The sequence below is a fragment of the Dendropsophus ebraccatus genome, chromosome 10 (assembly GCF_027789765.1).
Source record: "Dendropsophus ebraccatus isolate aDenEbr1 chromosome 10, aDenEbr1.pat, whole genome shotgun sequence".
NCBI lineage: Eukaryota > Metazoa > Chordata > Amphibia > Anura > Hylidae > Dendropsophus > Dendropsophus ebraccatus.
Window position 1 is genome coordinate 78,726,345 of NC_091463.1, and position 22,448 is coordinate 78,748,792.

Below are 22,448 nucleotides of genomic sequence, written 5' to 3' on the forward strand. Positions count from 1 at the left end.
AAAATCAAAAGTTCACAATAATTAAAATGACACAAGGTGAGGTAAAATTATGCACAAGGCGGTATGATCACTACAATATAAATAGTCTATAACAAATACATATCTACCATGTATGAGTGGGGCTGAACCAAAATTGTAACTGAATAGTACCAGTGATATAACCCGACCCTGGCTTTGCTGCCCCCAAAAAAACACTGATGATATAAATATTGCTAAAAAAGATACTACTGCACCACCCCTAATAAGGCCTGATATAAGGTGCTGTTAGTAAGCACTAGGGAACCATTCCAAGTGGTGTCCGAGATCTCCCACCCAACACATAGTGACCATACCTGATGTAAGCTGCGTGCTACACCGCCTCCAACGCACGTTGAAGCAAGCAAATCGTTAAACGTGCGTTGGAGGCGGTGTAGCACGCCGAGTTCTGAAGTGAATGTGTGACGGAGCTGGGACAAGGAGTGACCTCTTGTAGCTGAAGTTGCAATGCTGTTCCGGCCACAAGAAGAACTGGCAGGTTGGGTAGCCAATGGCTTCTTGCTCTGTCGGTCAGAGCATCGCAGCATTTAACTGTGAGTGTTCATCATAAATTCTCACAGTTAAAGGGCCAAATGCCAATCTGGCCCTGGGGCCTCCTAGGGTACGTGCCCCGTAGCAGTGGTGTGGTTTGCCTCCATGGTAGCTATGCCACTGTTGGTAACGTATCTTGTGACACCAAGATGCTGCATGGTAATGCTTTTGGGAAAAACTCAGAGGGGGCGTTTTGGGCCATGTGAGCAGTCAAGGAGAGCCTGACATTGACCTGTGTGAATTCAGTGGGCCTGAACCCATCCGGGGCTAAGGAGGCTGTGTAAGGCCTGAAGTGGCTTGCCTATGCTGACGGGGCGGAAAACTGAAGGCTACACTGAAGTAGGGAGCCTACGATAGTCTTTGAGGTGTGGGAAGGTTGGTGTGAGCAGTCCCTGAGGTGGTATATGCTCTATCAGTCTTTGGAGGGGTAAGTTCTGGAAGAATATGCTAGTTTGCAAGAGGTGTTGGGCAGAAGAGTGCATTGTAGCAGATCACATGTTGGGGTGACCACCACCAGGGCCTAGGTAGTAGTTGTTGGCTGGCTAGTCCCAGAGGGTGGGCATCCTACCTTAAGGGTTAATCTGGAAAGTTTGAGCGTAACGGGAATAGTAGGAAGAATTAGTAGTCAGGTGAGGACCCTGTTGTATTAGCTGCCATTCTGGTGTAGGCTGCCTCCAGTTTGATAATTGTTGGTTAGAGCCATTTGTGGTGGTATGACCTTTTCCCCTAGTGATGGGACATTGGTCTCGGGGTCCATGTGGAGCAACAGTGGCCCACAATTGTAGTTTACTAGTATTAACTAATATTATTGTATTAACATTCCAGTTAGAGTGCTATCATCTTGTTTTAACCATTAAACGTTAATGACCATTGCTCCTCTTGAAATCGTGTTTTGCTTGATCATACACCAAGGTTCTCTCTGACTCATGTAAGCTGCCGGTGACTGTGTTGTTATCACTCGGATCACCACTTCACAGGTATTTCCTGTCCCAGAACATGAAGATAGGACAAACAGGGTGCACCAAAAGCTGAACTCATAGGACAAGGACTGAATAGGATTTAGGACTTCAAACTATATATCTAGCGGAACAGTGCAGTTGTTATTGGGTGCTATGTGTCTGCATTTTACGCTGGTGTGGCTGCTCACGGTATTACTGTCATTCATAATGGCTTTTCACACATCACATAGGCATCTCAAAAATTTGGAACAGTCGCAGTCTTCTCAGTGCTGAGACCCCCACCTATCTCTACACATGGCCGGACTCTGTCTCCCCAGCTCTCTGCCTGATCCGGCTCATTGCAGGAGACAGGGTCTATTATAATTCTACAGAGCCCGGCCCTTTTCTTCTAGTGATTGGTGGGTGTCTCAGCATTGAGACTCAGACTTATCAAACTCATGACATGTCTGTGTGACTTGTCAAAATCCTTTATAAATGACAGTAACACTATAAAGCAACAATGCAGCTGCTGTGCATTTATACAGACATTAGTTTGAATCAGTTTGGGCTCTGTACAGTAGTCCCTATGCTCTGGTACTGCGATAGATCCTCCAATGGTGAGTCATTGAGTCATCTTATTCGTTCCTTGAAAAATAAGGAATTAAAAAAAAAAATTAATAGATTTCACACAAGATTAAATGAACAAGAAGATACAATATGGTCCCATAATAGTCACCGGCAAACTACACACAAAAAAACACAACAGTGAGATGTACATTGATCATTCTGTATCTTGCCCTTTAAGTGTAACTTTAGTTGATCTGCTTAGTAAGAAACTGTTCGGATTTCTAGAGCACCACTTTTCCCAGAAGACCCCAGTCAGTGATGAGACGTGAGCTTTAAAGGTGATGAGAGACAATTGGGGCTGGATTAAAGAGGAAGAGAAGGAGGAGATTGGATCATATTCTGCAGCCCCATGTACACATGGGGAGAGGGAGCTTACAAAAAGTCAGTGAAAGAGAGAAATAGGTGTGGGAGAGACGCTGACAGACGGGGATGAGACAGACAGGAACTCACAGAAGTCATATTGCAGTGTGAAAAGATGGGAGGACGGAGGAGAAATCTGGAATGAGAGGAGAAGAAGATGAATGGGAATGACAAGGTGGCACAGTGTCTCAATGGGTTCTCCAAGCGTTAGAACATTATGGAGGGAGCCGTTCCCACAGATATAGTGGAGGCTGGGGGAAGAGAATGAGTAATTTGAGGGAGGAACAAAGAAAAGTGCAGCTGGGTTCACAAAAAGTCAGAGGAGACGTATAGACATCTGGAGACAAAAACTGTGCCGTTCCTAGTAACCTCAGCTGGCATCCATGACAATCCCCCCAGTTCTTACGTTCTGGGTAGTGCTAGTCACCACCACCTGGGTGGTGAGGGGCCACCCACAGTGTTTGGATTACAAGCCCCCATTTCAGCCCTCAAGACCTCTAGAGTTCTGTACAGATTATTCCTCCTTTGGATGCTGTGATGCGGATCAGGAGAAAGCCATCGCTGACAGGTTCCGCTACATCACAGAGTTCCTGGACCACACTGGGGTCAACGTCTGTGGAGACTATATCCGGAATATCCTGTGCCAGGTACTTATCCTTTAACCCTCCCCTTCAGAGGCAATGAGCTTCTATGGATCCACTACTGTAAATATCAGTTTTGCCTATATATAGATATATATATATATATGTCCCTCCTTTTCTTCTGTACATCTGACCCTTTTATCCCTCTCCGTCTCATCAAGTGTTTCGCTGCATCTTGACTTTTCTCCTTTGCTTTCTTGATCAAATATTTTCATCAACTTTTATGTATCTCCCCTGGCGACGGGGTAATTTTATTTTTTAATTGCTTATACCCCATTCATCCCATCTACTATTTTACTGCCACTTCCACCCCCAACCACTTTGACGAATTTCAAGTCCAGATATATAGGGAAAGTTCTTCTACCCCTTCACTCCATGTTTCTGCTTCGTACGTTCCATGCCCCACTTTATGTCAAACCTTTCTTCCCTCATCTCTTCTCTCTACAACATGTTTTAAACTATTAGAGTTAATCTTATGTTTCCTCCCATTGGACCTCCTCAGTCAACTTTCTCCTGGACACTGCCCTCCTTAACTTCCTCTTCCTCTTTTCACGCCCCACGTCCATTGTCTACGACCCGTCTTCATTCCTCTGCCTCTCTTGACCCTCTCTCTGACTTCTAGCACTTAACTTCTCCTTCTGTAGTCTAAACTCATTCCTCTCTCTTCACCTGAAGACCCCACCAACCCGATTATTCTACTCTCCATTGTCTATAGAGTTACCCTTCAATGACATCTTTGTTACCCTGTAGATAGAGATTATCCATACGAGCTTGTATTTTGCTTTTCTTCCAGAGATAGGATAGATCAGTCCAGGATTCCTATAAGATAAGGTCTTTCAAGGCAACAATTGGCCAAGCTCTAGGTCAATGGAGGAAAAGTAGAAATATTTCATAGCTTCTTGGGATCCTTTCATTTGTAGCATATGTTGAGTACCACGTAGCAGACCCATCTTCACCCTTTATCCTTCCATTCTTCCTTCCCTCTTTTCCTTAGATGTTCTCTATTCTCCTGCAGCCTCTCTCCCTCCTCCTACGCTTCCTTGAAAAGTAACCCCTTCCCTCTGTTTCCTTTCCCACATCTGACAGCAGTGACTCCATCCTGCCTCTCTGACCCCCTCTTGGTCCTATCCCTCTCCCCCCTCCTTCCTATCCCCGTCACTGCACTTTCTGCACGTCCTTTTTCTGCTTTCGTTCCTACTTTTCCATTCTCACCGTTTCTTCACAGACTGTGAGACCTTTGTGAGCTTGTGTATATGATGCACCGTGTAAGGTTGTAATTTGTTGTTGGCCTCATTCAAACACGAAAGATAATTAATGAATTTCCCCAATTTTCCACTCCGTTCTCCTTTAGCTCTCGGGCAGCGGAGCAGATTGTAAAGTTAATATTAAAGCTGGCGTCCGGACAGGGAATATTCTGCATGTACTAGAGTAAGCAGTACAAGGCTCCATTGTGGTCTTCACGGAAACCCCTTGTGAGAGGATGAGAGGGAGGCTATGTCTCGAAGCCAAATATATACACAGGGGCCAGAGACTAGAGAAAGGGGCTAATGGTGGTGGGGAGGAAGCCCCCTGCAGGCAATGTAACCAGTACAAAGTGTTTGTTGCCCCGTGTTTCCATTATAAGAACAGGTCCTATAGTCTCTTTCATCTACTCCATGTTTGCCTGCGCCTCCAGGAAAAACTCTCTATTGGGACTGCTTAATCCCAGCACTTTAGCAATAGTAATAGCATAAATGCATGCAAACGTAAGGTGCAACTACACCTGTTATATATCTACAGCCAGTGACGCTATTGTTAGGCTACTATTTTGGTTGGTGCCATGTTCTCTTTTGTTGGCGTGAATCTGTGCTGCCCCCCTCCCCTTCAGCTATAGCAAAGTAAGTGAGCAATGGGAACTGAACAAAAGTTTTCTCATACCTGGGATGAATTGTACCAAGGAAATGGAGCAGGTGTTGATGGCCGAAACATCAATTCTTCTTTTCTTTGTTCTGTAGTGTTCAGGACATTAACGTTCAAGAAAGTGGATTTTTCTTGGCCTTGGCACACCTATTATAACATGGTGCCCTCTTTTTCACTAGGAATGTTCACCCTACGCTGCTCATTTATATGATGCAGAAGATGCCAATACGCCTCTTCGCGACCTCCCTGGTCTATGTGGTAACTACTGTACAGAGTTCTGGTTCCAATGCCGGTCTACACTGAGCCTGATAATCGAGGATCGGGACCTATCCGCTATTGAAAGTGATGTGGGTAAATTTTGTCGTCTCCTGACACTAGACGATGTAAATTACTGTTACCCCAACGTCTTGACCAATGCAGAACTAAACGCTGACCTTGGGAACACGAAGGAGGATGAAGAAGGATGCCTTCAGCTGTGCTTACAAGAAGTGGCCAATGGACTACGTAATCCAGTTGCTATGGTGCACGCCAATGATGGAACCCATCGCTTCTTCATAGCCGAGCAAATGGGCTATGTATGGGTCTATCTCCCAAACGGTTCAAGAGTAGACAAGCCTTTCCTTAATGTATCCAAAGCCGTACTTACATCCCCCTGGGCAGGAGATGAAAGAGGTTTCCTGGGTATAGCCATGCATCCTTCCTTTCGACACAATGGAAAGTTCTATGTTTACTACTCTATCTATGCAAAGAAGGAGGAGAGGATACGAATTGCAGAGTTTCATGTATCTACAGAAGATGTGAACATGGCGGATCACAAATCAGAACGGTATAATAGTTTGTAGAACTTTTTTTTTTATAAATGTATGTGCAGGCAATGCTTTGTGGAAAGAAAGTATGGTGTAATTTTTTGCAGTGTGGGAGTACCTTGTGTGAACATGGCCTTAATCTAGATTTATGAATGCACCGCTAGCAGACGGAGGGTGGAGATCTGGAGACGCATTAGTGGAGAATTATGCAAACCGTTAATCTCTGGCTTTACAGTATTACCATATACACAAGGAATTTGGTTGTTCAGTCTTGAGAATAGCCACAGCTGCGGTCTGTCACCGGTCTTTTAGCCACTGTATGAGCAAGCATGGCCATTGTACCCCGTGTTTATTTCATCTGGTATTTGACAATTGCAGAGTACAGCCTGATTTATTTCTTGGGGTAATCCGAGAGGAGGAATGTGACGGAACTGTTTCCATATTAATTGTCTGGCCTGATGTAATATATACTTTGTGGTGAGAAGTCTGTGTATACTGGGCAGGAAGGGAGGATGGAGGGACAGTTTAGCGTGCACGTATTCTTAGTCTGAGAAAAACTCTGCACACAACCAAGGATGCCTTACTCATTACATTTACTGCATTTTACAAAATCCTGTAAAAAATACTTCCAAAACCGCCACGTTGTATAAGACATGTGCTTTTGTAACTTTATTCATTTCCCTCCACTTTGTTTCAGGGCTGCCTTAGGAAATCTCTTCCCCATATGGGGGTTATCCATTAACCTGCAACCTTTAGCCCATTGCATACATGTGTATAGATTGTGAGATCAGGGGTGATTATAGGATCTTCATCCAGTCTTTCATGACTATACTATATATTAGTCCATGGGTAACAGAATTCCTACTTGGGCATATATTAGCATTTACATATCTGTGAAATGAAGGGCACCATATTGGGAACCATGTTTGCTCAGGATTACCTATTAAATTGAGGTCTTTTGTTTTTGTGAATTTTGATATCTCTCATGCAGATACTGGTGGGTCACAGTTTGGGCTCCCAAGTCGCCTGGACTTTTGATGGCAGTACCACTTTTACTGCCGTTTTGGAAACCCAGTTGAAAAAAATGGTGGAGAACTGGTGCCATAATAAACTCCATAAACTCGAGCGATCAGCTGTGAGTTGTGGAGGATCCCAGAAAAAGTACCATTGGGGTCAGCAAGATGTCCTCCAGAGAAAAAGATGCTCTATGTAACCAATTTTTGCACTGACTGGTAGTTAAAGGAGAAGTCCGGCAAAATTTTTATTAAGTAGTGTATTGTCCCCCAACAGTTATACAAATCAACAATATACACTTATTCCGGGAAATGCTTATAAAGTGCTTTTTTCCCTGCACTTACTACTGCATCAAGGCTTCACTTCCTGGATAAAATGGTGATGTCATGACCCGACTCCCAGAGCTGTGCGGGCTGTGGCTGCTGGAGAGGATGATGGCAGAGGGATGCTCAGTGTCCCTCCAGTGACCTGTGTCCCTCAGTGTCCCTCTGCCATCATCCTCTCCAGCAGTCACAGCCCGCACAGCTCTGGGAGCCGGGTCGTGACATCACAATTTTATCCAGGAAGTGACATCACCATGTTATCCAGGAAGTGAAGCCTTGATGCAGTAGTAAGTGCAAAGAAAAAAGCACTTTATAAGCATTTCCCGTAATAAGTGTATATTGGTGATTTTTATAACTTTTCGGGGGCAATACATTACTTTAATAAAAATTTTCGCTGGACTTCTCCTTTAAGGGTCTCGAGCAGAGGGGCCCCCTGTGTCTGTGTATAAGAAAACGAGTTTTCAACCCCTTTATGTAAAATATTATTGAAATATTTTATATTACTCTGTACAACATAATATGTCTACTCCATAGAATTATCATAGAGGTGACCGAGCCTGCATCAAACCACAATGGTGGCCAGATCCTGTTTGGAGTAGATGGATACTTGTACATATTCACTGGCGATGGCGGACGAGCTGGAGACCCATTTGGAGAATTTGGGAATGCCCAAAACCAGTGAGTAAAATGTTTTTTTCTATTATAAATACTCACTACTGTGGTAAAAATCTATTTATTGTAATGGCTAGAGAAAGGTGTGCACTTGTATTTATAACTTTTTGTACCCTTATGGAAATTAATTGAGATTAGGAAATCTTGAGCATTATTGGGTTCGCCTGAACCCGAACACTCTGCATTTGATTAGCGATTGTTGAATAAGTTGGATGTAGCTCTAGGGAGTCCTGGAAAACATGGATACAGTCTATAGCCTATGCCTGTATCCATGTTTTCCAGCCATAGGGCTGCATCGAACTTCTTCAGCCAATGTTATGAAATTAGCTCATCCATAGATCCTTAGAAAAATTACCCAACCTAGGGAAGCAATGTACAGAAACATGGGGGGGGGGGAGTATAACCATAAGATGTAGATACTTTGCTTCTATTTTATCCTAATGTATGTGCCTATTAACAGGTCCTCTCTCCTGGGCAAGGTTCTACGTATTAACGTGACAGGAAATGACAAGGGCCCACCATACCGCATACCAGTTGACAATCCCTTCCTGCGAGAACGTACCGCGAGGCCTGAGGTCTTCGCCTATGGGGCCAGGAATATGTGGAGGTGTTCGGTGGATAGAGGAGACCCAATCACCAAGAAGGGTCGAGGGCGCATTATTTGCGGTGATGTTGGCCAGAACAAATTTGAAGAGGTGGATATCATCCAGAAGGGAGGAAATTATGGCTGGAGAGCAAAGGAAGGGTTCTCTTGTTACGACAAGAAGTTATGCAACAACGCTTCACTTGGTAAGTCACTTCACACTGGATGGCAATATACCTGTACATGATCAGTACAAGGCATGTCTTATTAGTTTACAGTGCCCATACACGTTAGAGAAAATTTGGTTAACCCCTTCCCAACCTGTTTTCAACTCCTTGAAAGAACAAAAGGGCCGGGGAGCAAAAATTCACCAGACTCTTCTTTCCACCAACATTACCTTCAGTTGGACAATCCTGCTAGTTGCGGTAGTTTCAGCCAACTTCAGTATAAGATGTATAGGCACCTTAAATTAAACCACCTCCAGAGGAATCCACTCTTTATTGCCTTGTAAATTTATTATTTATTAAATTTATTATTATTATTCCTCGTAAAGAACATATGAACAGTAAGATCCAATAGGTTATTTGTGGTACACCCAAGGAGTAATAAACTACAAAGGCAAGTGATCGCCTCCAAAGTCACCTTCAAATGGTGTTGGCTTTTGCTGGATCGTTGTGGCCACGTTCTCCTAGATGTCTATTTTTCTGGTGCCAGAATTAGGGTCCATTGGAGTATTGATTGGTACAGTTCAAGGCTGGATAGACATGAGCAAGGGCCCAGATGCATTAACAACTCCTTTTCCCCTGGCCCTTGGGTAGTGTAAGTGATTTTCTATTAATTTGTAGACTGGGTCCCTAATCTATTAATTTATTGATGTAATTTTTCCTCATTTGTTATGCGTTACAAATTTATCCTGTGGAATTGTACATCCACAAATGCATCCCTGTCCCGGGCCTCACTTATTCTGCTATGTATTCTGCTATCTTGGCAATGTATAGGTCATATGCAAAGCACATGTAGATAAGGGGTCTGAAACACTCCAAGTAAATGGCTTCCATTTTCCCGGAGGAGTCCTCCTTTACACCATGCATTTGTTGGCATTAAAGCATAAAATATCAAAGATTATCATAGTTGGTTCTGGCTTTGAACTGTTTGACTGACTGGAGGTATGCCCAGTGCGGCTAGCTGATATATTCCAGATGTGCAGACAATTCACTACTCATTGGGGTCCAAAAAAGTCATCTGTCATACACAGTCATTGAACAGTCTTTCCGAAATCTGGTGGCGATTACACAACCTATCCACCAGTGTCTTAGTGTATCGTACATCCTGCAACCCTGAGCCACATCACTAAGAGTCACCACATCTGTGTATCGCATGAGAAATTTTAAAAAGATACAGCAAGGAATCCAATCTACTGTTCTATGAGGCAGTGTTATATGAGACTGCGGCTACATTTTCTGGATATCCTGACCTTTCGTTACTATTCTCAGATTGCGATTTTCTCTATTTCAGATGATATCTTACCAATATTTGCCTATCCACATTCATTGGGGAAGTCAGTAACCGGAGGCTATATCTATCGTGGATGTCAGATGCCCAATCTTGTAGGACGTTACTTCTTTGGGGACTTCATGAGTGGGTAAGAGTAGCTATAACCAGGGGCGTAGCTAATGTCTCTTGGGCCCTGGACAACCTGGCCTCCATGTTGTCACAGACAAATGCGCACCTGACAATGGGGTGTCTGATTTAAACCAGAGAATCACAAATATCCTGGACATGATGACAGATGAAAAGGTATTGCTCCTCATAATGTTTATGATAGGAAGCCATAATCTAGCATAGAGAGCAGGGGTGGGATCCAGAGCCTGGACGAAGCAGTGCTCCGACCCGTCCTGTGTTGCTAACACCACCTACATACTTTATGTCTAAAAGTACATTGCACAAAGAAGGACCACCTTAAACGGCTATTCCACTCAAACATAACTTTTAATATGTTGCTGCCCATGGTGAGACTAACAATTCCTTCCATACTGGTTATTATCTATTCAGTCTTCTTCCCCCAGTTCCGAGCTGCTGCTTTCTGCTGAAGACACAAAAAACTGTATGTGAGCTTTTATCTCCGTCTCCCCCTCCTCTCTTCTTAGTTGGCTGATGTAAACAAGTCCCTATCTGCAACTTTGTAATGCCAGTAGGGTTAATCTGCGGTTAAGTTGCTGGTTAACTCATTTTTATTATCCCTCCGGCAAACCAATCCTGTTGCATTTTCACACTCCTCTATCTGTCCATAAAACTTGTACTATATACATTTCATAGGTTAGAAAGAAGTACTGGACAAATGGATGGAAATATGACAGCAGGATCAGCATACACATTTTCTTGTTGTCAGGATCAGCATACACATTTTCTTTTGCAGTCTGTTACCATGGAGACACAAGGATCTTTATAGGAGCTGTATACACAATAGTTTTCATTGATGTTTTTAATTTTTAAGTCATGAAAACAATAAAAAAAAAAAAAGTATGAAAATGTAGATTTACCCTTTAGAGACATCTGTAAATAATTCACTAGAATTCTATGAGGTAAATTAGAAAGAAATCACCTCATACCATCTACCATATTCATATGCGGATGCCTATTGCCATTATCTTTACTGCTAATACACTCATACTCATAATACACACATATATTTCCACTCCATTTGCCATCATCTTGTAACACCTTCTCTTACTTTGCTCCAGACGTCTAATGTCTCTAAAAGAGGACAAGGAGGGAAATTGGCACTACACAGAAATCTGTATGGGAAATGGTCAGACCTGCAACTTCCCCAAACTTATCAACGCCTACTACCCCTATATCATATCATTCGGAGAGGACGAGGCAGGTAACACATTTTTCCATATACATACGTGATACATGATATACACTAGATGCCTATACACTAGGGATGAGCGAATTTACAGTACTAGTGAAGTGAAGCGATTCACTAAGCTCGGCCATCGGCTTGTCAGCTGGATGCCTTTGAACTGTGTGCCGCTCCTCTCCTGGGGCCTGAAAAAGCTGGATCCAGTCCTGGGAAACTTGAAGAAGTTTCCCAGGACTGGATACAGCTGTTCCGGGCACCCGGAGCGGAGCAGCACAGAGTTCAAAGGTGGTCGGCTGATAAGCCGATGGCTGAGCTTAGCAAATCACTTCACTTTGCTAGTACTGTAAATTCACTCATCTCTTCTATACACCTTGCACTGACGTCAGCCGAACCCAGCATGGGCGGCTGTATAAAGTGTATGGCAGCCTCTTGACTCTTCACACACATTGTATGTTGGTGGAGAGTCAAGAGGCTGCCATACACTTTGATAAGCTGGCGCAGAGATGTCTGACTGCGGTTTACCCCTCCCCATAGGGAACACATGAATTTCAGCCTGATTGAATATGTATGGCCACCCTCAAGGTTATAAGTGATAATAGCAAGGCTTTAGCTAAATGTTAAATATTGACTACCGAAGAACATGATCACAAGATCATGAACTACGTCTTAATCTTCAATTCTTTCCCATCTCTTTACAGGTGAACTGTACTTCTTGTCCACGGGGACTCCCAGTGCAGCAGTGGCAGCTGGAGTCATGTACAAGCTAGTGGACCCCTCGAAGTAATATTCTTCTGTTCTACTTTTTTTTTTTTTGTTACTATTAATTAAACAGAGGAGTGAGAAGTAGAAGTAGGAGTAGAACCCGACCTCTCAGGATTTGATTACCGGTGGCTGAAGACGTTGGATGCAGCCATGGGAAGTCCTGGAAAACTTGGATACAGCCGTAGGCTGTATCCATGTTTTCCAAACAGCCACTAGTAATCAAATGATGAAAGTTCAGTTTCAGACAAACCCGAACATGCTCATCTCTAGTGAGGAGTAGAGATGAGCGAACTTTTCAAAAGTTTGTTACGACCGGACTTCCGGATTTTTTCGGAAAGTTCGGTTCGACCGAATTTCGGATTTCTTCAGATTTCATAGTTTAAAGCATCTATACTGAATCTACTGAATGCAAAAAAAGCATCTACTGAATGCAAAAAGAGACAGCTGAGAAAACGTCACTTTATAATAGCCTATTGTCCATTATAGGTCCTACATGGACTAAAACTTCATTTCAAGAACTTGTATGAATCCCCTTGGCTTATGGCTGCACTTATTTTACCGGGAAGTATCAGCCTGTTTGCTTGATAATAACCACATGAGGATCCAGGTGGTGGGACTGGGCAAGTGTGACCACCAATATTGGCACATTAACTGGACGTTCTTAGAGGGAATTCTAGAACCACCAGGGGGCACCATAACAAGTAAAGAACAGAGATATCCAGACACAGGATTCTTTTCTATATAGAATTAAGGAATTAATTATTAATCATTTTAAAAATGAGACATGTAATATGTAAATCTTGGACAACCCCTGAGGCATATGGTCAATAGATGACTAACTGGAAAATGTCCCTGTGGTTTCAACACTTTTCTTCATGTGTCTACTGAGGAAATGGAATGACGTTGTTCACTGCTCAGGGGTTCCAAAGGCGGCAGACTGTAACCATTGGTGTGTTATGACCAGGGCCCGTCTGTCCTTACAGAATTCTTTATTTTCAAAACCTTTGGGTTCTCTTAGCCAAGCGTAACGAGGATCATACGGATACATTTTCCTCTCCTAAATCGCTTCCCCTCATTTGTATCCACAGAAGAGCGGCTCCAGGCAAATGTGCAATTAGTCCTCGATCTGTCCCTGTAAAAGGAAAACTGATGGATTTCTATCCAAGGCAAAGTGAGTAACGTGCTGTAGGACAATATGGAAACACAATTATAGGGTATAGTCATGTTATATATGTTAGTCTTTAGACCTCAAAAAGTATATAGTGTCCCTATTATAAAATAGTCCCATACTGTATTTATGGAGATACATGCTGCCTTTACAAAATTTTTACTCTGTCCTGGTGCTGTAACATCGGGCACTGCCATTTTGGTGACATCACTGCGTTCCAGCGGTGTGTTCTATCACTGGAAAACAGTGACGTCAAAAAGATGGCAGCGCCCAACATTATGTGAGCTCCCGGGCCCTACCTGAGGTGTTGACAGTGTGCTGTAGCTGGCAGCCCCCAGTGAGCATGGTGCCTTTTTGGTAATTTTCCGTGCAGCGAATTATGTACAATCTTATGTCTCCTACTGTACTAAAGAGTCACAGAGCAGTTGTTCGTGCCACACTCTGGCATGCATCCTCCTCCCTCTTCATGAATAATCAATGCTGCCCGGCCTCCTGCTCGCTCAGCTGTCAGATTGCAGATCAGTCCTGTGTTGGCAGGTTATGTCTGAAAGAAACACTCAGGTATAATTGAATCTTTTCTCCGTAATGTGTTGGAGTTGTGGTCTAGGGGTAACTTCCCTGTCTAGAGACCTGCCAGCAGTTCATTCTCTGGTTCGAATCCCCTGATGGAAATTAAATACAGTGGTACCTTGGTTCTCGAACATAAATGGTTCTGGAAGGCTGTTCCAGAACCGAGCAGTTTGAGAACCGAGCTGTAAATTCCCATAGAGAACAATGTTAAACAATGTTAAACTGCAGAGCACCCGGCCCACAGAGCGTAAAAACACTCCATATCATCCGCAACAGTGAGAGGCAGGAGCGGGCGGCTATTTAAACTTGCCTCCTGCTCCACTCAGCTGCGGGGGACACCCTGTAAAGAAGCGGGGAATCCCATCATTATGATGAGATTCCCCACTTCTTTACAGGGTGTCCCCCGCATCTCACTGTTCACGGACACCTCTAACTGTCAGCTGAACATCAGTGCATGGATACCGAGCAATGTTTGAGTACTGAGCAAAACTTCAGGGGGAAATTTAGTTCGAAAACCGAATTGTTCGAATACCGAGGTGTTCGGAAACCGAGGTATTACTGTAGATGTTTTTTTTTCTCATTATTGTATTTTTAAGGCTATGTTCACACACAGTATTTTTGCTCAGTATTTTGGTCAGTATTTTGCAACCAAAATCAGGAGTGGACTGAGAACACAGAAATGTTATGTTCTCACACTGTTGAAATTGAGTGGATGGCCGTCATGTAATGGCAAATATTTAAAATAACAGTAATTATTTGCTATTAAATGACAGCCATCCACTCAATTTCAACAGTGTGAGAACATAGCCTTTCTGTGTTTTCAATCCACTTCGGGTTTTGGTTGCAAAATACTAAGCAAAATACTGAGCAAAAATACTGTGTGTGAAAATAGCATTAAAAATGATACAATAATAAGAGAAAAAAAGACATCTATTACATTTCCATCAGGGGATTTGACCCAGAGAATGAACTGCTGGCAGGCCTCTAGACAGGTGAGTTACCCCTAGACCACAACTCCAACACATTACAGAGGAAAGATTCAATTATACCTGAGTGTTTCTGATCTGCAATCTGACAGTTGAGCGAGCTGGAGGCCGGGCAGCATTGATTATTCATGAAGAGGGAGGAGGATGCATGCCAGAGTGTGGCACGAAAAACTGCTTTAGTACAGTAGGAGACATAAGATTGTACATAATCCGCTGCACAGAAAATAACCAAAAAGGCACCATGCTTACTAGGGGGCTGTCAGCTACAGCACACTGTCAGCACCAGGTAGTGCCCGGGAGCTGACAGATTCCCTTTAAATTAAAGAATATAGAATGAAAAAAGAACCCTCATGATTGGTTCTCTGTGGCTTCTTGCCTAATAAAAAAAATTATATCGGTAGATTTAGAGACCTGAATGAGAGTGGTGATAGCAAATTATGGTAAAGCGAGCTGCTGTATGCGCATGCTCCATGCCTGGTTATATCATTAAAGCGACTCTGTGCCCACAATTTAAACCCCCCCCCCCCCAAACCACTTGTACCTTCGGATAGCTGCTTTTAATCCAAGATCTGTCCTGTGGTCCGTTCGGCAGGAGATGCAGTTATTGTCCTAAAAAAATACTTTTAAATTTGAAGCCTGTGCCAAATGGGAGTATCTGTGCCCTAACTTTGCACCACCCCTTCGTCCCTCCTCCCCACCCTCTTCATCATTAGGAATGCTCCAGACAGATTGCCTCCTATTCCCCACCTGTGTCAGCCCGGCACATGGGCTGGATCATTAAGGACCTGTGCAGTGTTCAGCATTTAGAAAATGTTTCAGTGGCATTCCTAATGCTGAAGTGAGTGGGGAGGAGGGACGGAGGGGTGGTGCAAAGTTAGGGCACAGATACTCCCGTTTGGCACGGGCTCCAAATTTAATTTTTTTTTTAGGACAATAACTGCATCACCTGCCAAATAGACAGCAGGACAGATCTTGGATTAATAGCAGCTATCCAAAGGTACAAGTGGTTTGGGGGGGGGGGGGGGTCAGATTGTGGGTACAGAGTCGTTTTAAGAGTTGGAAGAGGACATACAGTCTGTCAGATCAGGCAAAGGATATCCATAGACTGATGCAAAAATGTGGGAAACAATCCTATGATCCTACAGTAACTTCACATGTCAACTCTTCAATCTCCACAGAACTCATTATTAAGTCCAAAACCATGACAACTGAATCTACTCCAACCTCAAGCTCGGCCAGGTTGCATGATACAACCAGGTTCAGCACAACATTAGAACCTCACTTTACTGCCACATCTCCATCCACCACAACACACAGGAGACTGACTACCCCCGGATATGTTACAGCTGCCCCGGTTCCTAAGCCACCGACAGCCAGGAAAGGAGTAACACCAGTCCCTAAGACTGAGAAAATGGTAACTATGGCTAAGAAGAGAGGAAAGGTTACCATAACCTCAAGGCCTATAAGTCAATGGATTCCAACCAAAGGTTGGCAGAGTGAATTAAAAGATGTCTTTACCACCTCTAAAGGAAAAACATACTCAACCTTCACTCCCCACCAGGGAACATCACACTCAAGATCCACAACCCGCCCAAAGACCACATCACCGCCTCCTACAAGAAGAACCAAACCAGGAAGTAGGACCGTAGGCAAGAGAGGCCCAGGGGTCAAGCGGAGGAAGAAAGTCTTGAAGAAGCAAACAGTAAAGGTCGTAAAGAAAATCAAACATGGCACCGTCCGTCTGGTCAACGAAAATAAACAACTTGACCGAGGAAGGGTGGAGATCCACATCAATGGAGAATGGGGGACAATCTGCAATGACAGATTCGACAGCAAGGCGGGCTCTGTGGTTTGCAGGCAGCTAGGCTACCCCTACGTATTAAAGGTGGCCAGAAAAGCAGAATTCGGGGAGGGCAAGGGGCTGAGAATTCTCCTGGATGAAGTGAAATGTCAGGGGTATGAGAAGACGCTTTTGGAGTGCAAAAGATCAAAACTTGGGGAACATGACTGTGCCCATGATGAGGATGTTGGGGTGGTGTGCGGGATGGAGGATAGACATTATGACAAAGACTTATTAACATAGAGAATAACTTTGTGGAACTCTACCCTAGATTATCCAACTCATATGACGGTTTCTCCCATTTCTAAACTAACGCAATGAGATAGGTCTTCAGGAACCAGAGGGGCAACTATGGATAGGCCAATAAAGTGGAAGCTGCGCTTTACACAGAGAGGTATCGGGATGCTACTACCTATTCAAAAGATGGACAATGTCCCTAGCTGAGCTCAGGGCAGCTCTACAACCATCAACCAATGGGCTGGATTCAGTATAACTGGATGTAATATATACCCATTGATAATGCAGCAGGCCTGCAATTCTTTGTCTTTCTTGCCCATCTGCTGGATCAGTGTCATTGTTGCTTTTTGCTGATGAAGTCTGAGAAATGTATGTGACACTCGAGCCTCCGACTCCTCTGTCATATGATGCACATTCAGTGTAGTTCAGTCTTAGTAAAGTAGAAGTGCCAGTGACTCAGCTGTTTTCATAGACTGTGGATGGAGCGTGTGTCACGTGTCAGCACCGAGTGAACGAATTGTCATCTTAGTGTAATAAAATCTATAGGCGGCTGAACAATTGGTGCTGTATTGTTTTATTGTGCCCACTCCAAGGTCATATGCCCCCTCACAATCATATATGATTACATGGCTACATAGTTCAAGCAGTTAGGCCAAGATCGGTGGGGGTCTGACCGCTGGGACCACCATCAGTCATGAGCTGGCGCTGGGATCATGGTGGTGCGGTCCTTTTTTCAAAATGCTGCCTGGTTCCTACGACCAGTGACGTTTTCTTGTGCACCGGCCTGCTCTATGCACTGGAGACGGGCCCGATGCCCCCAGTGTAATGATATCCCCTCCCCTTAGGACCGCGCCACCGGGATCCCCGGGCCAGTGCTGACAAGGCATTGAAACATTCACTGTAAAGGGGAACTATCAGCAGGTTAGATGAAGTTAGGAGGAAGTTATGTCTCTAACCTTACTCTTTGGCGCTGTTCCAGTGCAGTTAGTAGTGTTGCTCCACGGTCTGGTGAGGCCATTAGGAGCACTGGGGCACCCGTTAGGAGCACTGCCCGTGCGCATTGTGCTGATCTGCCCCCAGCCAGTCCGCTCCATTCATTTACATTAGAAAGGGATGGGACGGCCGGGGGCAGAACGGCACAATGGGGGCAGGCAGTGCTCCTAACGGGTGCCCCAGTGCACCTAACAGTCTCACAACTAACTGCACCGGAACAGAGATGAGTAGGAAGGTAAGAGATCAGTCAGGGTCTGAGTGTTTGGACCACGGCCAATCGCTGAAACAAGTCAGGAGAAAAGTGTGGTAACTGCGTTCTCCCCTAGAAACACTCAACCATGTGGACATCACATTCCGAGAAACGTAAAGAGCCTCACCTCTTGCGGCGGCTTATCTCACCTTGAACAAATATATATATGTATATACATGCGTGTATATCGGTTGGAGTCGGAGACAGCATTTCTTTAAGACCATAGATATGGAGAGGGTCCAAACCAAGCATCTGCATCAGGGCAGTGAACCTTTAGCTACGGCTCTGTCTACTTTCAAAGGTTTGTTGGAGTTTGCAGAGGTTGCGATTGTGATAAACCTCTAAGCTACACAAAACACAAGGATATTAATAGGGTTACTTCAAAATGGGCAAAGGTCTATTACTACCTGGGTGAAGGAAGTTATAGTGTCCAGCACTAGAGCACCACCTAGTGGAGGAATGTTCATACTGACAAAAAAAAGAGGCAAAGATGAAGTCATAAATTCTGACGTATCACACACCAGGTCTTATGAGACCCACATTTGTATTATTCCTTTCCAACATATTGCACAAAAGGGAACAGGCTGAAACAATAACTATAAGTTACTCATCAGTAGTGTATGCCAGATAAGTAGTGCTTTCCGGTAACTTCTTGCAGTCATAGGAAGCTGTTGACCATATGTAACATTTTATGCATGATCATGGCATTGCACAGAGTCACATGAGCAAGGCGGGCAGGGTTTTGGGTGCGGATGTCTTTTGCATAAATAAGTCCATATAACCCTGCAGGCCTTGTCCACAGTGCAGATTAGGCAGTAGTGTACTTCCTGTAAAGGCGGGCACACAACTGTTATGGGGCCCTTGGTAGGAGGGGCTTAGTGCGGCTCTTAATCCCCAGGACTTTCCATTATCTCAAGAACTGAGGTCCCAATTCTTTTCTGTGAAAGGTGGTCATGGATGCACATGGACTCTCCCCTCGACTGAGCACTGTACTCTGTGATCTCTGTCACTACAGGTCACCACTTTTTAACCCCTTCATGACCTAGGAAATTGATGCCCGGATGTCCAGGTCAAATTAATGCAATGTTCCTCGTTGCCTTCTAAGAGGCATAGCCCTTTTATTTTTCCACCTACAGGGCTGGTTGGGTGTCATTTTTTGCGCCATGATCTCTAGCTTTTATTAGTATCATAATAGTGTAAAAGAAAAATTTTGATCGCTTTTTATTAATTTTTTTCTGATATATAATTTTAAAAATCTTTTTTTCGTTTATGTCGTTCACCGTGCTGGAACAATAATGTAGTATTTTAATAGATCAGTTATATTAGTTTATTTATTTATTTTTACATATTTTTATTTTTATAATGGGCAAGGAGGTATATTAAACTTTTATTGGGGGGGGTTTATAAGGGTTTTCTTTATTACTTTTAAAAAGTTTTTTTAGTACACCTTTTTAGTTTACACTTTTATTTTACTGTAAAACAAGCAATCATTAGATTGCATATACTGATCTATGCTATGCCATATGTCAGCGCCTGAGAGCAGACTATCTACAGAAGGCAGATCCGACAAGACTTACCCCCACCTGACGGTACAAGTGATCGGGACCCCTGCAGTGACAGGCCGGATCGCAGCTGCCTGTCATTATCTCCGACCCCGGACACACTGATGTGTGGGGGCCACTCACACTACAGCGGTCCTGCACACATCTAAAGCCCTTTACTGTCAGGAATGTTTATATATGTTCTTGCTGCATGGGGCATCTGCAAGAGCACAGTGAGAGGTGACACCAGTATATAGATAACACAGACAGGAATGCAGTGACAGGTGACACCAGTATATAGATAACACAGAAAGTTGTACAGTGACAGGTGACACCAGTATATAGATAACACAGACAGGAGTACAGTGACAGGTGACACCAGTATATAGATAACATAGAAAGAAGCACAGTGACAGGTAACACCAGTCAGAGGGCGTAGCTAGGATTCATGGGGCCTCATAGCAAAAAACTATATGGGGCCCCCCTCCCCTAAACACTATAATTATATATATATATATATATATATATATATATATATATATATATATATATATATAGTATATATAACCGGTGATGTGGCCAAAAAAAAATTCTCTTGTGGCCAGAGGCAGAATCCTGTGTTCAGCCACAACAGTGACTGGCAGAGGAGAAAGCCAATGTCTGCTTGTTCTGTCCATCCACTGTATTTAACTATAACAGTCTATTAGGAGCCTCATGGTTATATACATAGGTGCAAGAGCAGACTACCTTTTGCTTAACCTCTTATGTACTGCAGTGTGTAAGTGACCCAGTGTTCTCTTACATGCTGCAACACAAAAAAGGGTTAATACAGAAGACAATTAGCTCTCTCCTTCACTACTCCTGCACTGATAATCCTTGACCTCTGCAGGAGCTCAGAGAACAGAGGTCAGAGGTTATCAGAGTAGTGAGGCAGAGAGCTAATTGTCTTTAGCAAATTAACCCTTTCTTGTGTTGCAGCATGTAAGAGAACACTGGGTCACTTACACACTGCAGTACATAAGAGGTTAAGCAAAAGGGAACAGGAAGCTCTTCTCTTTCCTGTGCATCCCCAGGCTCCCTCCCTCCACCTCCACAGGCCCCATAGCAACCGCCTTCCCTGCCTCTATGGTAGCTACGCCAGGTGACACCAGTATATAGATAACACAGACAGGAGTATAGTGACAGATGACACCAGTATATAGATAACACAGACAGGAGTACAGTGACAGGCGACACCAGTATATAGATAACACAGACAGGAGTAAAGTGACAGGTGACACCAGTATATAGATAATAGAGGAGCACAGTAGAATAGAAAATGACTTTAAAAAAACATGTTTCAGTATCGGGACCTAATAAACATAAAAATAAAAATGTGATGCTAGCAGCATATGTGTTAATATTGCTTTAATTGACTTTGATTGACCTAATGTGTCCAGTGCCAGTGGTCACACATGCTCAGTGCACTCTAGAAAGGGTTTATTCTCACCCATGGACATTCTTAGTCAACAGAACACAGAAGGCAACATAACATTATTGCAGCTGTTATTTATATTGTAAAATTATTCCGATGGACAAAATGTCATGTGATATGTAAGACTTCATTCACTTCTGTCCCAGAGGTTCTCCTCTGGGCTTCCATCTTAGATTCTGTTTAAGGCCAAGAATGGTCCAATAGCGTAGAAACACAGCACCACTCAATGTGGGGTGTATGTGCCTAATACAGGGTCGCTGTACCCTAACCAATATATAATAAAGATACGAAAAGCAACTTGTTCGTATAAATTGCTTACAATTTCCAGCCTTATACATGAATGTGTTACACCCACGAGTGCCGATGTTCGCATGGACTCCGTCTTCACTTCCGGCATGGGCGCTTAAAAGTCTATCCGAGTAGAGATCTTGATCCAGGCTCACATAGATGTGCGAGCATCCACAGTGATGCCTATAACTGATGATAACAACTTCACACAGTAATAAAAGTTAGTAATATTTATTTAACGACATACAGTATTACATAAGACATCAGTGACAGTAAGCAAATGGTTAAATACGCCTTGTTACCAAGTGTACAATAAATTAAGAAAGGAAATACACCTAGTCTGGACGTATCTTAAATGGAAACTATCAACAGGGGGCACCATTTCTATGCTATTAGGAGTTTAGTCTTTATGTTAATTAGCTGGGAGCGGTAGTCCCGCCCCCAATGCACCAAAACACCTAATTAACATAACAATTTAGGGGGAGATTTATCAAACATGGTGTAAAGTGAAACTGGCTCAGTTGCCCCTAGCAACCAATTAGATTCCTCCTTTCATTTCATAAAGAATCTGTGAGGAATGAAAAGTGGAATCTGATTGGTTGCTAGGGGCAACTGAGACAGTTTCACTTTACACCAGTTTGATAAATCTTCCTCTAAACTCTTGTTAATAGTTTCCCTTTAAGGAAATCATATATTTTAATGTCTACCTTGTTGGTGGAAGGAGCAAAAGGCCACGACCACCCCAGCTTATCACTGGTGGACGTGGTGGACTGGGCCATTATCTGGTGAACGGTTGTAGTTTATCCATTAGTCCATTTGACTCAAGTTTCACTAAAAAATAAAAAAGCAGTATACTGGCCTACTACTACTACTACTTTACTGCTTCCTTCCGATAGTCACACTAGTGTTAAAATAGTGCATACTAGTGAGAGAGAGTGCATGATCTCCATTTTTTCATAGGGGGCAGTAATAAAATTAGCTGAATCGCTAGCCAACAGATCTGTCATGCCACCTGGATGTACCCCATTGCCCCCAGCTACATT

General features: G+C 43.5%; 1 protein-coding gene across 2 annotated transcripts; it reads left to right on the forward strand.

Moving 5' to 3' along the window:
• Positions 1–2,564: 2,564 nt before the first annotated feature.
• LOC138766149 (HHIP-like protein 1) lies at positions 2,565–17,402 on the forward strand. 2 transcript variants are annotated; one of them, XM_069943522.1, is made up of 9 exons: positions 2,565–3,139; positions 5,212–5,858; positions 7,710–7,853; positions 8,308–8,636; positions 9,946–10,072; positions 11,172–11,314; positions 11,995–12,076; positions 13,147–13,229; positions 16,949–17,402. In XM_069943522.1, exons 1-9 carry the CDS (start codon positions 2,876–2,878, stop codon positions 16,987–16,989), a joined length of 1,860 nt encoding a protein of 619 aa, XP_069799623.1. In that variant the 5' UTR covers positions 2,565–2,875; the 3' UTR covers positions 16,990–17,402. The 2 variants fall into 2 exon arrangements, with proteins under 2 accessions (XP_069799623.1, XP_069799621.1); XM_069943520.1 differs by lacking the exon at positions 16,949–17,402 and adding an exon at positions 15,961–16,928.
• Positions 17,403–22,448: the final 5,046 nt, after the last annotated feature.

Excerpts from the sequence above, each read along its gene's own strand:
- LOC138766149 (XM_069943520.1), top strand. The coding sequence starts at position 2,876 with ATGACAATCCCCCCAGTTCTTACGTTCTGGGTAGTGCTAGTCACCACC. Across the intron at positions 8,637-9,945 it reads ATGCAACAACGCTTCACTTG|ATGATATCTTACCAATATTT; the intron begins GTAAGTCACTTC and ends TCTCTATTTCAG. Across the intron at positions 10,073-11,171 it reads TTTGGGGACTTCATGAGTGG|ACGTCTAATGTCTCTAAAAG; the intron begins GTAAGAGTAGCT and ends ACTTTGCTCCAG.